The sequence below is a fragment of the Malaclemys terrapin genome, chromosome 17 (genome assembly GCF_027887155.1).
Source record: "Malaclemys terrapin pileata isolate rMalTer1 chromosome 17, rMalTer1.hap1, whole genome shotgun sequence".
NCBI classification, from domain to species: Eukaryota; Metazoa; Chordata; order Testudines; family Emydidae; genus Malaclemys; species Malaclemys terrapin.
Window position 1 is genome coordinate 5,053,985 of NC_071521.1, and position 14,606 is coordinate 5,068,590.

The following is a 14,606-nucleotide window of genomic DNA, read 5'->3' on the forward strand; positions in this document are numbered from 1 at the left end:
CAGTCAGAGTTTTTTCTGGACCGAATGCTAGGAAAGGAGCCACACACATGGTACTAATGAGTTTGAGAACAGAGGCCTAGTTAGCGTATTCTCCAGAATACCTAGGAGATTCCATACAACATTCAGCCTGGAGTTTGGCTAGCTGACTATGCAGGGAAGGAGTGTTTCAAATAGAAATTAAATATATTCTGGCTAGGCCTAATCAGAGTATCTGTTCCCTTCCCTAGAAGGCCATTTTGAGACAGAGTGACTGAATGAAGGAAATTAGATATAATCGCCTAATGTCTGCATGGAGTTTTTCACCCTTTTTTGTACTGGAGTCCAGTCACATTTGAGCATGAGGCAGTCCCCCGTAACTGATTTATAAGAAGGAATGTGTAGTCACTTACTGGTTAACTCACATTTCTCGCCATAACAGAGCCAGACATCTTCATTAACTGACAAGTCACTGCTCCTCCTAGTCATCATTTCACACCAAGGCCCTGGCACTAGGAATCAAGAGAGATGGGTTTCCTTTGCAGAGCTGGCACTGACTCGCCGGTCACTTCACCTCTGTGGATGTTTCCTAATCAGTCACGTGGGGATAACAGCACTTGCTCCTCTTGGTATGGCGCTTTGAGCTCTACAGCTGAGAACCACTATGTACTGTAAGTGTAAAGTAGCATATTACTAATAGGGGACCAAACTGACCCCAGTGGAATTCCTTTGCACTCAGTGGATTTACAGCAGGGATTAATTTGGTCCAGTGCTCAGTATATTATGTAGAGTCCCTAAAGGTCACATTTAGCAGGTAGATCTGTGACACAAAAGATGGTAAGTTCTATGCGAATTTCCTTTTCTTTACTGCCTGCCTCTTACAAGAGCTATAGGAAAAGGTTACCAGGGAACATGTGTATGTACAAACATGCAGAGGCACCAGGGCTCTGGTGACAACCTCTCCTCCTCCAGACATGAACAGACACCTCAAGGTAGGTGTTGGTAGTTTTATATTTCACCTGGTAACTGATCATTCTGCTATTATGAGATACACATGTCTAATTAATAATCCAAGGACCCAACAAAGTGTTACAAGCATGAATTAAACCTTGCAAAACCCCTGCACACTGGGTAAATATCCCCATTTCAGTTGGGAAACTGAGGCACAAAAGTGAAATGAGTTGTCCAAGGTCACACACATGACCTTAATTTCAGAGCCAGGAATCCTGACTCCCAGTTCCTGTGCTTTAATCACTAGACACTCCTAAGTGCAGTGTACAATGGGTACAGTATAAGTGTAATGGTCTACGGTGTATAATGAGAGAGGGTCTTTACCGTGGTCCCCAGATGATAGATGAAAAGCTGCATTATGTAAATATTGTTTCTTGTTTCTGGAATCTCTCAACCTATATTTATAACAGAAGAGTAACTGGGGCTGTGGTTCTGTTGTTTCAGCTCAATTATGTGACTAGAACAGGTATTCCTATGCCACAAGATGCACTATTATGGAGACAGCACTCCAACTAGAATGGCATTAACAAAATTAAGTGTAATATTATTTTCCATGGCTATTGCACCAGCCAGGTACGGATTCCAACGCACTTGCCAGCAGTAATGAATTAAACCCCGTTACCCAGGCGTGAGTTTTGCCCATGGTAACAGCGATGTCAGCCAGGTGCTTCTGCTGAAGCAGGTAACTAAGTGCTCTTCCTTGAGACCAGCTACAGTAAGAATCCAACATGGAGAACTGGGCTGCAATTGCACGTGAGGTGTTAGCACATGCACAGACACCGAGTGCTGCCAGTCTGTTCTCAGCGTGCCACCCCATGCCCAGCCACAGCATGTGTGCGGAAAGGAGCAGGAATGGAGAGCTCGCCATTATTGAAAACAAGGAGAAAATATCAGGCTGCGTGACCAGGAGAAAGGAGTGAGGAAAAGGCTCTGGTTTGGTTCTCCCCTTCTGTAGAGAGAGTGCAGTACACTTCTTTGCCTGGTGTTTGATTCAATCATTAGCCAGTGTAAAAGATCAGCATGATGCTACTGCTGCCCGCCACCGCACAGTCTTGCTTAGAAATGTAAATTCATACGTAGGAGGGAGTGATGAATGCATATGAGCTGAAAACACAGCGAAGCACAGAACTACTTAACAAAACACTTTGCCAAGGTTACTGGGGGTGTCATCATAGCCTTCTCTTTTGTAAGGGCTGCATAACAATCCACAGAGAAAGCAGCCCGAACTGAGTGGGCAAAAGCATTGACATCACCTGGCAACTTCTCAAAGCCACAGGTGACAGCAAGGGCCTCCTCCCAGTAAGATGCTGCTGATCCTGCCCTGGGTGAGAGGCACAAGGGTGATTCTCCTCCCCCCCCCCCCCCGAACCTCACACCGCAGCCCCACTTTGGCTGGACTCCTGCCTGATCACTGTCTGTTTGGATCATGACTCAGGGACAAATTGGGACACAAAGTGCCTGCGGTTACTTTAGCTGGGGGAAGAGTCCTGCTGCCTCAATGCGAACTGATGGCAGCTTAGGCACGTGTTTGGGATCAGGTGCACCTAGGAATTTTGGAAAGCCCTAGTCTTAGAGGCAAGGGCTTGCTGAGTCTCTCCTGCTCACTCTTCGGGTTAGGTGCATGAATGTGACCATATGCGTCTCCAGGGTCCTCCATTGTGGCTGCTGGGCTGTTCAATGCAGTGCCTGAGCCCTCCATGGAATCCTGTGCAGCTGGGTCCCCTGACTGGAATGTGCTTTGCATAGTCAAAGGAGCAGCTGCCCTGCATGGATCCTTCCGCTAGAGAGATGGAAGGCATGGCACTGTTAAATCAACAGCCGTGAAAGGCACAACAACAAGGATGAAGGGAACATGACTTAGATTTCTCTGAGCTGGGTGATGACACCTTGGTAGAACCCCTTCTGGAGCTGAGGTGACATTACTCCACCCAGAACACAGCCAAGCCCATCTCCTCCTGGAAAGATGGCATCAGAGGGGCATTTGTTTGATTGGGTGAGTGAAATGCAGGAAGCCCTGCAGTGGAGAGATAGCATGGCTGCATCTGTGTGAAAGAAGTCAGGGTCTAGCATGTCTTGCTCATTATATGTTCTATAAGGTTTCTTCTGCAAGATGTAGTTTATAAATATTCCCTCTGGAGCAGAGAGGGTTTATATCTATCACACCCACAAACTGGCACCTACCTGCCTCCCTGCACCATCTTCAGCTTCTGAGTCTGGAGAGAAAGAAGGCCCTGAAATGATTCTGCCTCAGAAGTGCACTTCAGGTAGACCAAGAGACAGAGCAAACAAGGAGAGATCAAGTACCAGCCTCTGTCGGACTCAGATTTCCTCATCAGAAGCTTTGAGCAAGCTTCCTCTGCCAAAGTACTCATTCTCATGGTAGCCCCATCCCTCAGAGAGACAGGCTCACAGAAAGCGTGAGTGAGAAATGCCATTACAGCTTTGGGAGGACTGGACATTAAATATATGCTGTGCAGGATGCCACAAAACAGTTGGATGTGGCTGAGGAGAAATAAGCTCCAGCTCTAAGATGGGAAAATGAATAATGCTGTGGGGGCAGAGTTAAAGCCAGGACAGCTGGAGGGAAATGCTATCTCTTGATACTGTACACAACAATCCTGAGGTAAATATCTTTGAACACCTTTGGTGGAGTCCTAGTCACAATTTAAGGGAGGAAAATAAAATCAAACGGACTCCTGAGCAAAGATAACAAAAGGTTTGCAACATGCAGAGAGTTGTGCACAATTTAGTGAGCTGTCTGTTGAGATTTCACCTTAGTTGACTTTAGAGATTCCTAACTATTTTTTTGCATTTATCTCCTTGGAACAGGAAGGAGATTTTTCCATTTAGAAAAATCTGCAGCAGCTTTCGCCACACTCAGGATCCATCAGCAACAAATTCATGTTTGCTTGAGGGATGGTCAGTCCTAATGGATGGGTTGCTATTTGACAATAGGATGACTAGATAAACACAGCAGCCACTAAGGTAATGGGATAATATTAATGAAAGCATGAACAATAAATAGCAAGGGAAGATTCAGTCCACAGAGGCACCCATCCATACATTTGGATACTTACCAGAACCACAAGGGACTCCCAGAACTGGGTTGGAGGTATCATCAGAGCACGCTCTGTGATGAAGAGAAGCTGGTTACTTCCTGCCTGCATTGGGCTGGAATAGCCATGAGAATAGCTGTGTCTGGCATTCGGTGCTTCCATCCAACAGTGGAAATAGAAAATTAACTGAAGTTTCTTTGAAGTTAGGCAGAGGTTTAGTCTGAGTTCTGGGTGAAGGTTCAGGCTCGAATAACTGTCCAGCCAAGCCAATTCATACATCCTGAACAACTATAGGAGAAATAGCCCTGTGGGAGGGTATATTATATAAATCCCTTCCCATTTCATCTTCTTCTTCCCTCCTATGTTGTTTGTTTTCTGTTATGGGGCTAGTGCTAATTATTGTTTTTGTTTCTCCAATTGGCATCAGGGTGCCCAGATCTCTGGGTAGACCATTCATTCATGTAGATTTGTGTTACTATCCTTCATAAGAGGTTTTCTGATTTGTTTGCGACTGATCACTTACATCACCCAAAATGTGCCTTAGATACAACCAATGCAAGTATCTTACTCAGGGCCTTGCATTTTGGGTGGAGGCTGAGTTGGCAACTCAGATGTGGGACTGGAAGAGAAAACTTGCATCCAGATTTCTTCCCCCTCTGGAGTCTTGGGTCCCTGCAAGATAGGGCACACAGCTAGAGAATTTGCTAATGAAAGGAAATATAGCTTTACATATGCACGTTCTATAGACACATATACAAACACACATTGTTTATGGAGGAAAAATCCAACACAATATTTATGCACATGCCACCTCACCTAGAATTAGATGTGTTCTGAAACCTCATAGGCTGCTGGGTTGCTTGCACTGAGCTGTTCTCTGGTCCATTTGCCATTTCCTGCAGATCCCTCTCTCTTTGTTTAGGAATTCAGACAGTTTTCCTTCCAGATCAACGATGCTCTTCACTTCAGTAGCCTTTTTGGGCTATGTTATTCCATATTTGTCTCGCTTTATGTGACAACCCCAGACCAAGAAGCGAAGATCTCAAAATAGCTTTTCTGTTTGTTGCTTTGTCATTGATTGGGCACTAAAGGAGAGAAACGTGAGAGAGAGATGAAATCTTCTCATGTGTCCAGTTCATTTCACACAAAATAGTTCTACAAAGCCTTTTTTTCGGATGTACCTCTGTTGTTCTCTCCCTTTGTTGTCTCTTACATTTGATTTCACAGTCACTTTTCCTATGCTCTTTCTTGTTTAGGAATAGTAAAATAATCAGACTATTGGATCCAGTTCTACAGGCCACTAGGAACGCTGACTCAGTAAGGACTACAGGGTTTGGCCAACCATCTGACATGGATAACACCTTTTCGGATTCCAAAACACTTTTCAGATGCTTGTTTCCGTGCACAAAAGTGCACTACAACCTAGCACAGGAAATGAAGACCACCCCTACACTCAATTGAAGAAAAGGGGAAATTTAGGAAGGCAAAAATATAACTAGCCACACTGGAGTGTATCTAACACTTGAATCCTAACAAGAAACGTCCTGGGAACTTTAATGACCAGAAGTGGTCAGGATTTTGGTTTTATGGTTCATCCAAAAGACGACCCTTAGAGCAGCATAGCACCCCTAGCACATGGGGGCACATGCCATTTCCAAGCAAGTTTCACTTTTGTGCTCTTCAGTCCCCGTCCCCGCCCAACCCAGTATCCAAAACCTGTCCACACTCCACCCAAATAAACTAGTCTCTCTCCATTGTTAGCAATTACTTCTCCACATAGCTTTCCCCTGCCAGCGCCTGTGGACTCACCAGTCTTCCACTCACTGTACCTCTCAGAATTCATTCAGTTCTCTCTCATCTACTGCTCCTTGTGCCTGCAACAGCTCTCCATGGCCTCTTTGTCTGCCTGTCACCTACAGCACATCTCAGAGAGTGTCTCAGGTTCCTTTCTCTTTTAGAGCAGGTCTCTTTACATTTCAAGGATTTTGCACCTAATCAAGTTTGATTTCTCACTTAGTTCTCCCCCCTTCTGTCCCCCAGTGGTTCTGATTTAAAAAACCTCACTGCGAGGGTGGGCTGCCAAACAGACACAGGAAGAGCTCATCAAGAGAAAGTTAAGATCTGTCACTTTCTTGGATGGCACAAAAAGCAGGATAACGAGAGAGAATATTCCTTGGGGGAGTTTTGCCCCTTTCCCGCCCAGATTCCTGATTTTTTACTCTCCCTGTGCCCCGTATGGGATGTTTCCCTTTGCAAGGATGAAGGGTTTATTTTGATTGAGACTGTCAGCTCTCTTCATCTGAGAATGCTCTCTTACAGGAGATGACCCTGTCTGGTTGTGCATGCCCCCTTCCTCGACCCTGCTTTTCAGCTGTTTTGCAATTACTTTTCTACAATACCCTCATAGCCATTTTGCAAACGTTCACACAATTGCTTAATCATCATTACTATGAAATCCAGTAGGGGGAAAAGGGAGGTGGGTGGGAAATCACAGAGAAAATCTTAAATGCAATTATGTGGGGGTTTTAACCCCTTCAACCTACCCTACTGAGGTACATTCCTTTACCAGCTGCTACTGTGTAAGAGCCAGGCAATGAACATGTCACACCAGGGCCAGCTCCAGGGTTTTTGCCGCCCCAAGCTGGAAAAAAAAAAAAAAAGCCGCGATCGCGATCTGCGGTGGCAATTCGGCGGGAGGTCCTTCGCTCCGAGCAAGAGTGAGGGACCGTCCGCCGAATTGCCACCGAATAGCAGGACATGCCACCCCTCTCCAGAGTGGCCGCCCCAAGCACCTGCTTGGCAAGCTGGTGCCTGGAGCCGGCCCTGTGTCACAGAAGGGGCTGTTGGCCATTTGGATGCTGTGTGCTGACTGTCCTCCAGACCTAGCGCAGGGGAAAAGGTGCAGGGACTCACCCCGAAGCCTGGATATTTCTCCAGACTCCAACGCTACCATACTGTGTGCTCTCTTATGGCTTTTAACTCATATGGCTTTTAACTCAAATGTGAAATTGCAGAACTACTAACTGTAGTCTGTAACCTATCATTTTAATCAGCTTCTGTACCAAATGACTGGAGGATAGCTAATGTGATGCCAATTTTTAAATAGGACTCCAGAGGTGATCCCGGCAATTACAGGCTGGTAAGCCTGACTTCAGTACCGGGCAAACTGATTGAAACTATAGTAAAGAACAAAATTGTCAGACACATAGATTAACATAATTTGTTGGGGAAGAGTCAACATGGTTTTTGTAAAGGGAAATCATGCCTCACCAATCTACTAGAATTCTTTGAGAGTAGTCAACATGCATGTGGACAAGGGGGATCCAGTGGATATAGTATACTTAGATTTTCAGAAAGCCTTTGACAAGGTCCCTCACCAAAGGCTCTTAAGCAAAGTAAGCTGTCGTGGAATAAGAGGGAAGGTCCTCTCATGAATTGGTAACTGGTTAAAAGATAGGTCAGAATGGAGAGAGGTAAACAGTGGTGTCCCCCAATGGTCTGTACTGTACTGTTACCATCTCAGTATATTCATAAATGATCTGGAAAAAGGGATAAACAGTGAGGTGGCAAAATTTACAGATGATGCAAAATTGTTCAAAATAGTTAAGTCCAGGCAGACTGCGAAGAGCTACAAAAGGATCTCTCAAAACTGGGTGACTGGGTAACAAAATGGCAGATGAAATTCAATGTTGATAAATGCAAAGTAATGCACATTGGAAAATATAATCCCAACTATACATATAAAATGATGGGGTCTAAATTAACTGTTACCATTCAAGAAAGATCTTGGAGTCATTGTGGATAGTTCTCTGAAAACATCCACTCAATGTGCAGCGGCAGTCAAAAAAGCGAAGAGAATGTTAGGAATCATTAAGAAAGGGATAAATAATAAGACTGAAAATATCATATTGCCTCTCTATAAATCCATGGTACGCCCACATCTTGAATACTGCATGCAGATGTGGTCGCCCCATCTCAAAAAAGATATATTGGAATTGGAAAAAGTTCAGAAAAGGGCAACAAAAATTATTAGGGGTATGGAACGGCTGCCTATGAGGAGAGATTAATAAGACTGGGACTTTTCAGCTTGGAAAAGAGATGACTAAGGGAGGATATGATAGAGCTCTATCATAGGGTAAATCATGACTGGTGGGGAGAAAGTAAATAAGGAAGTGTTATTTACTCCTTCTCATAACACAAGATCTAGGGGTCACCAAATGAAATTAATAGGCAGCAGGTTTAAAACAAACAAAAAGAAGTATTTCTTCACACAACACACAGTCAACCTGTGGAACTCCTTGCCAGAGGATGTTGTGAAGGCCAATACTATAACAGGGTTAAAAAAAGAACTAGATACAGTTCATGGAGGATAGGTCCATCAATGTCTATTAGCCAGGATGTCCCTAGCCTCTGTTTGCCAGAAGCTGGGAAAGGGCGACAGGGGATGGATCACTTGGTAATTACCTGTTCTGTTCATTCCCTCTGGGGCACCTGGCATTGGCCACTTTCAGAAAACAGGATACTGGGGTAGATGGACCTTTGGTCTGACCCAGTGTGGCTGTTCTTATGGTTTTAACCACAGCTCTGCTTTGAGAGTGGGACAGAATCAGGCTGCCTAGTTGAAGGCCTGGGAGGCATTTCACCTCCAGAAAGCACATTGTAGCCTCACGCGTCCAAGCATGCTGCGGTAGCCTCCTCCATGTCTAGAGTCAGCTCAGCTGAATCTGTTGGGACATGCATCTGCACTGCAGTTTCTCCTTCAATTAATCAGTTTGCATGCACCCAGGCATTTTCAATAACATTCTCCCTCATGGGGGCTGTTTTTTAAAACCATTTTGGTTCCAGGATATAATCACTTCCTTTGGCCCTTCCAGGCACATGTCATTCTATGCAAGTTCCTTTTAACAGGTAGCTTGTGTGATTTGCAGCATGGGGCTTAGCAGAACAAGGCTGCAGGTTCCCTCCCTTTTCCTGCTACCAACTGGCCCTTCCCTGAACCAAACAATCCCTTAGCTGTGCTCAGAAGGTTCTTTAGCCCCCATAGCAGAGCTTCTCACCCCAAATCCTTTTGGCTCTTGTATCAGGGCTCAAGCTGAAAGCTTCCTGGCTCTCTTAAACCATTTTCTCTGGGCCACCATCACCTGGATAGCCTCCTAGAAGACCCTGCAGGCCTCCTTGCAGCTCTCTCTCCCCAAGAGCCAGCTTAAATCACAGCAAGCTTCCACTGCCAGTCACCCTACTGGTTCTGCTGCAGGAGAGCTTTCCAACTGCCTGCAGCTCTCCCTTTCTGTGGGACCAGGCCGCCCATTTTATTGGCAGCACCATCTTCAGATTGTCATCACGTGACCCTGGGTCACCTGACTCAGGCACCAGCCAGAGCTTGGGGCTCTAACCTCTTACAGGTGCAGCTCACCCCATAACAGATGCGCTGCATCTGCACATTTCCACCCGAAGTACAAACTTCTCCAGAGGGTGAGGCGAGCTGGATCTGGTTTGGGCCGTTTCAGATTGAGGGCCAGCTCCCTACTCTGGATCTGGTTGTGGGGTGACCGTGTTTGATCTGTGGGGATTCCATTTGGTCTATAACAGGGAGTGAAATTCATCCATGTGCTGCAGAAGGCCAGCAAAGGCCTGTGCCCCTGTGGAATCACAGTAAGGTTTAGGCTGCGCTGGCCCTTTACACAGCTTAATATTACCCTAGGAAAATAGGCTTCTCAGTGAACATGTAAGTAAATAACTACTGAAACTTCTCCAGTTTCTCCTTCCTTTCACTCAACACTGAGATATGGGGCCAAAACCTGGTCCTGTTGAAACCAATGGGAATTTTGCTACTGAGGTCAATGGGACCAGAATTTGGCCTTATGGGTTTCAAGTTCTGTTTCCTTATCTATTTTCAAAGCTCCTGAGCCCATAAATAATAGCTGTGGGATATGCACTGTATTGCTTCCAATTCTCACCAAAATCTGCTTCCTGATGCCGGCAAATGCTCTCCCTCCCCATTGCCAGACTGATGCAAAAAATAATTAATACCTCCAGTCGTTCTTGAGCCTTCATTTCCAGCCTCCCCCGGATCTTTCTTCAACAGCGATGACAAATCTCGTTCACTAGCTGCCCAGGAGCTGCGCTTACGGACCCTTTCTAATGTACCTTAGCTGGAAATTCTTGCTCTGCTTGATGCTCATTTTTCATTTTGGCTTTTCTAATTATTTTTAAGCCGCCTTCACTTTTATTTAATAATGCTCTCATTTGCATGTTCTTTATTTCTGTCCCATATGGTCCCTGGTGAACCACAGTGGCTTCTGCTTTTGTTGTTTTGACAATTTCATTTTGTTTCAATGATAATAGAGTGCATCATCCCCTTCTGGGGTTTTATATGCAATACCTCCTCATTTTCCAAAAAATGATTTTCTTTTTGAGTTGATTCTTGTCAGCTTCTCCCCATTCATTCTTCCACATCCTCTTTGTTAGACCCCCACTGTACCAAAGGCTTGTAGTAAACAGCTAGCTAAGTTTCATGCAGAGACCAGCATGCATGGTGCATATATATTTTACAATGTCTGCTCTGCAGGTCACAATTCTCTGTGTGTGTATGCTCACACATACATAGGGTGCCTGTATGGTGGTGCCATATATATTCACCTCATGAGACTTACGAAACACTTTTTACCATAAGTCACAGGGGGCTCTGAACCAGGGACCTCTTGTACTAAAGCATAGACTTCTACCACTTGAGCTAAAGGAGTACCTCCATTAACCAGCAGCAGTAGGCTGTTATCCTCAGTAGTCTTACCACTAGAAAGGCACACACTACACACCTTACAAGCAAATTACATTTTTGCAACTAGACCTCTTTAATTGTCTATTCTATGCCACGTCCATGCAAACATGTTCCTGTGAATACTGCAAAATAATATAATTGTGGTGTATTGAATTGGAATGATCAAGTCCAGCTCATTGCTCCATGTTAGCTCCAACTACCTAATCCTGTTGGCTGTTTCAAGGCAAGAGTCCAGCATTATCTGCCCAGTGCAAAACTGCCACGCTCCAACACACACACTCTTCCCCTCATACTAATTCCTTGTCTAGCTTTGCCAGCATACCCTGAAGTCCCCATTAAATGTGCTCTAAATTCTTCTTTCCCCCTTTCTTTTTGGCAGACAGCTCTTATCTGCTTTAAAAATGCCCTGATTCCCCTTCTTATCCTGCCTAGGAGGTTGAACGGCTTTCTAAGCTCAGCTCCATCATTTCAAAGATACATTAAAGTAGCTCTTCCTTGCTCTTCATTTGCAGCTGCTTCTGGGTCAGTGATTAGTCGGCATGGGCTAGAACATCCTCTAGCACCTCCTTCGCTTGCTGCCAGTTCTACAACCCTCACTTTGCTGACCCCTCTTCTTGCTAATTCACTGAGCACAGGGGGTATCCTGAGTTTCCCTACTCCTCTCTCACCCCCGTTACATAATGTCCACCCTTGGAACACAGAACATGGGCTCAAAGCTTCGCGGCCTCACCCGGCCTTCATGGACCAATGATCACATTTCCACTTCTGCAGTGAGCTTTCATTCCCTAATGATGTTTTAGCAACATTTTGTTTCCAGTCTGCAGCATTCATCATTAGCCTCTCTCTCTTTTCTCACTTTTGTATCCCCTTCCCACTCCATCTGCTAATTTCAAAGGAAATTGCATAGTATTCGGCATTATCAGCCAATCTCCTTCCCTGTTCAAATGAAATCAATTTATCACATACTGAGCTAACTCTCTTTCACCCCCATGTGCACTATTATTTATCCACAAAGTCTATGTCTTCTGCCTCATGCCTCCTAGAGAGCCAGTCATCCTCAAACTCTAACAGATGCTTAGAACTCCAGAAAACTCCATGGGAACGGAGAAGGGAGAGGGACCGAGATTTGGGTTTGGATCTCGCTTCTCACTCCTTGGGTAGCCACCAGGCATTAAGCACCGTGGCATCCCGAGAAAGGGAGCTCCTGCGCCACTCAGTAGTGATCCCTCTGGCTATTGAAGGACCAGAATTCACAATGGCTCCAATCATGGTTTCCACAACTAGCCATACAGACTATTCCTCAATTGAACAGATCTCCCGGATGAGAAACAGATCTCAAGTTAGCCCCAATATTTCCTTTGCTCAGGGTCAGCACAGCTGTTCTTAGCTATAAACCTTTGAAACACCCGAACTAGTTCCTCTCCCTCCTTGTTGTTTACACAATATTATATGGCGCATGATGTTATTACCCAAGTAACACTGATTACGACCTTGCTCTCTAGGTCCTTAAAATAGGAGATTAATTATTCGAAGTCCCTTTTGATGTCCATTGGAGAGGCTAATGGTAATAAAAAAATGTTAAACAGCCCTTGATAGCAGCAATTTGAAGGTTTTATGTACCCAGGCATGGTAATCACAGCTGATATTAATGGTGTTTAAAAAGGCAATGCCAAACCTCTGATAGGAAAGGCCTTATTAGATCTGCAAAGATAACAAAAAATTCTCTCTTGTGATCCAGTGAAGCATCTTAAGTAGTTTGGACAGACACTGTCTTTTAGAATGCAGAGATTGAATAAAAGCATTAAAAATAATTAACATTTGGAACAAAGAGACGGTCACAAGAATTGCACTGAAATGCCCATCTATGTTCCTTTAGAGATAAGGGAGACTGGGGAGAAGGCTCTCTGCTATTCAACGGGATATGTTGATTCACAAGCTATTAGAGATCAGATATTTTCAGATTCACAATTATCATGGTTTGAAATTGAGCAATTTGAAATAAATGAGATAATTAAGGATTCACCTCATCAGATACAATAGTGTGTACAATAGACATATATATGGTAGACAAGCATATAGGTTGCTCTGGATATACAGTCCAGGGGCCCATCTCAGCCCTCCATTTGGCACCAATTCAGCAAGATACTTAAGCATGTGCATAAGTTTAAGCATGTGAGTAGATCGCCTAAAGCTTATGAGTCTACTCACCAGCTTAAATTTATGCAGTCGCTTAAGGATTTTGCTGAATTGGTGCCTTCAACAAGTACAGCTCCCATCAAAGTCAGTGGAAGTGGCCCCATCTGTAAGTGAGAATACTACTTACCAGCTTCATGGGGGTTGATGTGAAGGATTATTAATGTATCTAAAGCAATTTGAATTTCATTTACCAAGTAATTCGGAAGAATCAAAAGGAAATATGAAACTCCACCACCTATTTGGGATTTTTTTTTTACTGTTACTGCCAATCCTGATTTCTATGGTGAAACAAACTGATTCTTATGTGACAGGAAAGGAAGCCCACCACTAGAAAGAGATTTGATTAGATATAAGAGCTTGCCGTCTTCCCAGCGTGCTGCTATATTGTATGTTGCTTAGCAATGTAATGTAGGAAGCAGCACTGCGGTCCTTGAGAACAGCATTGCCCATTGAATGTTATCTCAGTTATATAGAGGTACTGTATAATTTCCAAGCAGGATGAAGAGCGCTATAAGGGGGAAAAAGGGATAACCAATGGTAAGAATGTTTTCCTAGTCTAACTATAATATCAAACTACCTCTCACCATCTGAGATATGTGGAGCATACATTTCACTCAAGGTTGATAAACCATTTGAACAAACGACATACTTCTTGTTATAAAAGTAACTTACAACAGTGATATCAAATACTATCATGTACTGGCAACTCTGTACGTACCCGATTGCACTCTTACATGGAAGTAAATCTGCTCATCTGTGTGCCATGGTCTCTACACTGCTGTCCAATAAAGGAGAATTTCCTTTAACTTAGTTATTAGGGCTTCTTGCTTTGGAGGGACATCAGATTTCTAGCTCTGTTGCGGTGAAGTTTGAACATAGGAACAACTGAGGCACTCAGGAGCATTAAGCAGCCATAGATTTGCTCCATGTTTTTTATATATCTACCTTATACACACCCACAAAAACCTACATTAAAAGAACCTTAGTGAGGTTGCAAACCCAAAGTTACCCCCCCCCACAAATTATTAGGGTTGCCGATGCAACCTTAATTGGGCCCCCTTGTGCATATGCATTATGATACAGTCTTTATGATACATGGCAACGTACAAATTTTTCCCCACAGGACCATGCTTCATATGGTGCACAGAATGGACAGTGATCACTTAATGAGCAGCTATTTAATATTTTATTTTCTCCTCCTTGTTCAGTGTATGGATTGTAGAAAGGTGGGCTCGCTGCCAGCACAGCGCTGCATGGCTGAGTGTAGCATGACAGGCTCACCTTCTCTAACACCTCCTAGGAACAGCCAACGCTGGCCTAAGGAGGGTCTGCCTCTTCTGTTGACTCAACACTCCAACCAGGTCACTTTGAAGGCTCTCCCCTTCCATGGTATCAAACTTCCAAGCAGATGTTTCACACAAACACTAGTCTAACATCTTCCGCCCTGCCAGGGCTCCTCTTCTGTTCCACTCAGAGTAGTGGCCACAGGGTTTCTCCCTGGAGGCTCTCAACCAAACTCAAAAGCAAAATTAAACACCAAAAGCAACTTTTGCCCCTTCCCTAGGCTTGAACTTGAGACCATCCTGGGT

General features: G+C 44.4%; 1 protein-coding gene across 6 annotated transcripts in view; it reads right to left on the bottom strand.

Moving 5' to 3' along the window:
- The window catches only part of DAB2IP (DAB2 interacting protein), a 407,650-nt gene that overhangs the window by 341,950 nt on the left and 51,094 nt on the right, over window positions 1-14,606 (bottom strand). For all 6 annotated transcript variants that reach the window (XR_008442606.1, XM_054007198.1, XM_054007200.1 and 3 more), the window contains exons 3-4: window positions 4,860-5,128; window positions 4,065-4,715 (exon numbers count right to left, since the gene is read on the bottom strand). Coding sequence is in view for 4 of the 6 variants with exons in the window: in XM_054007198.1 (XP_053863173.1) it covers window positions 4,065-4,322 (258 nt within the window). In the remaining 2 variants the exon portion in view is untranslated. The remainder of the gene's footprint in view (window positions 1-4,064; window positions 4,716-4,859; window positions 5,129-14,606) is intronic.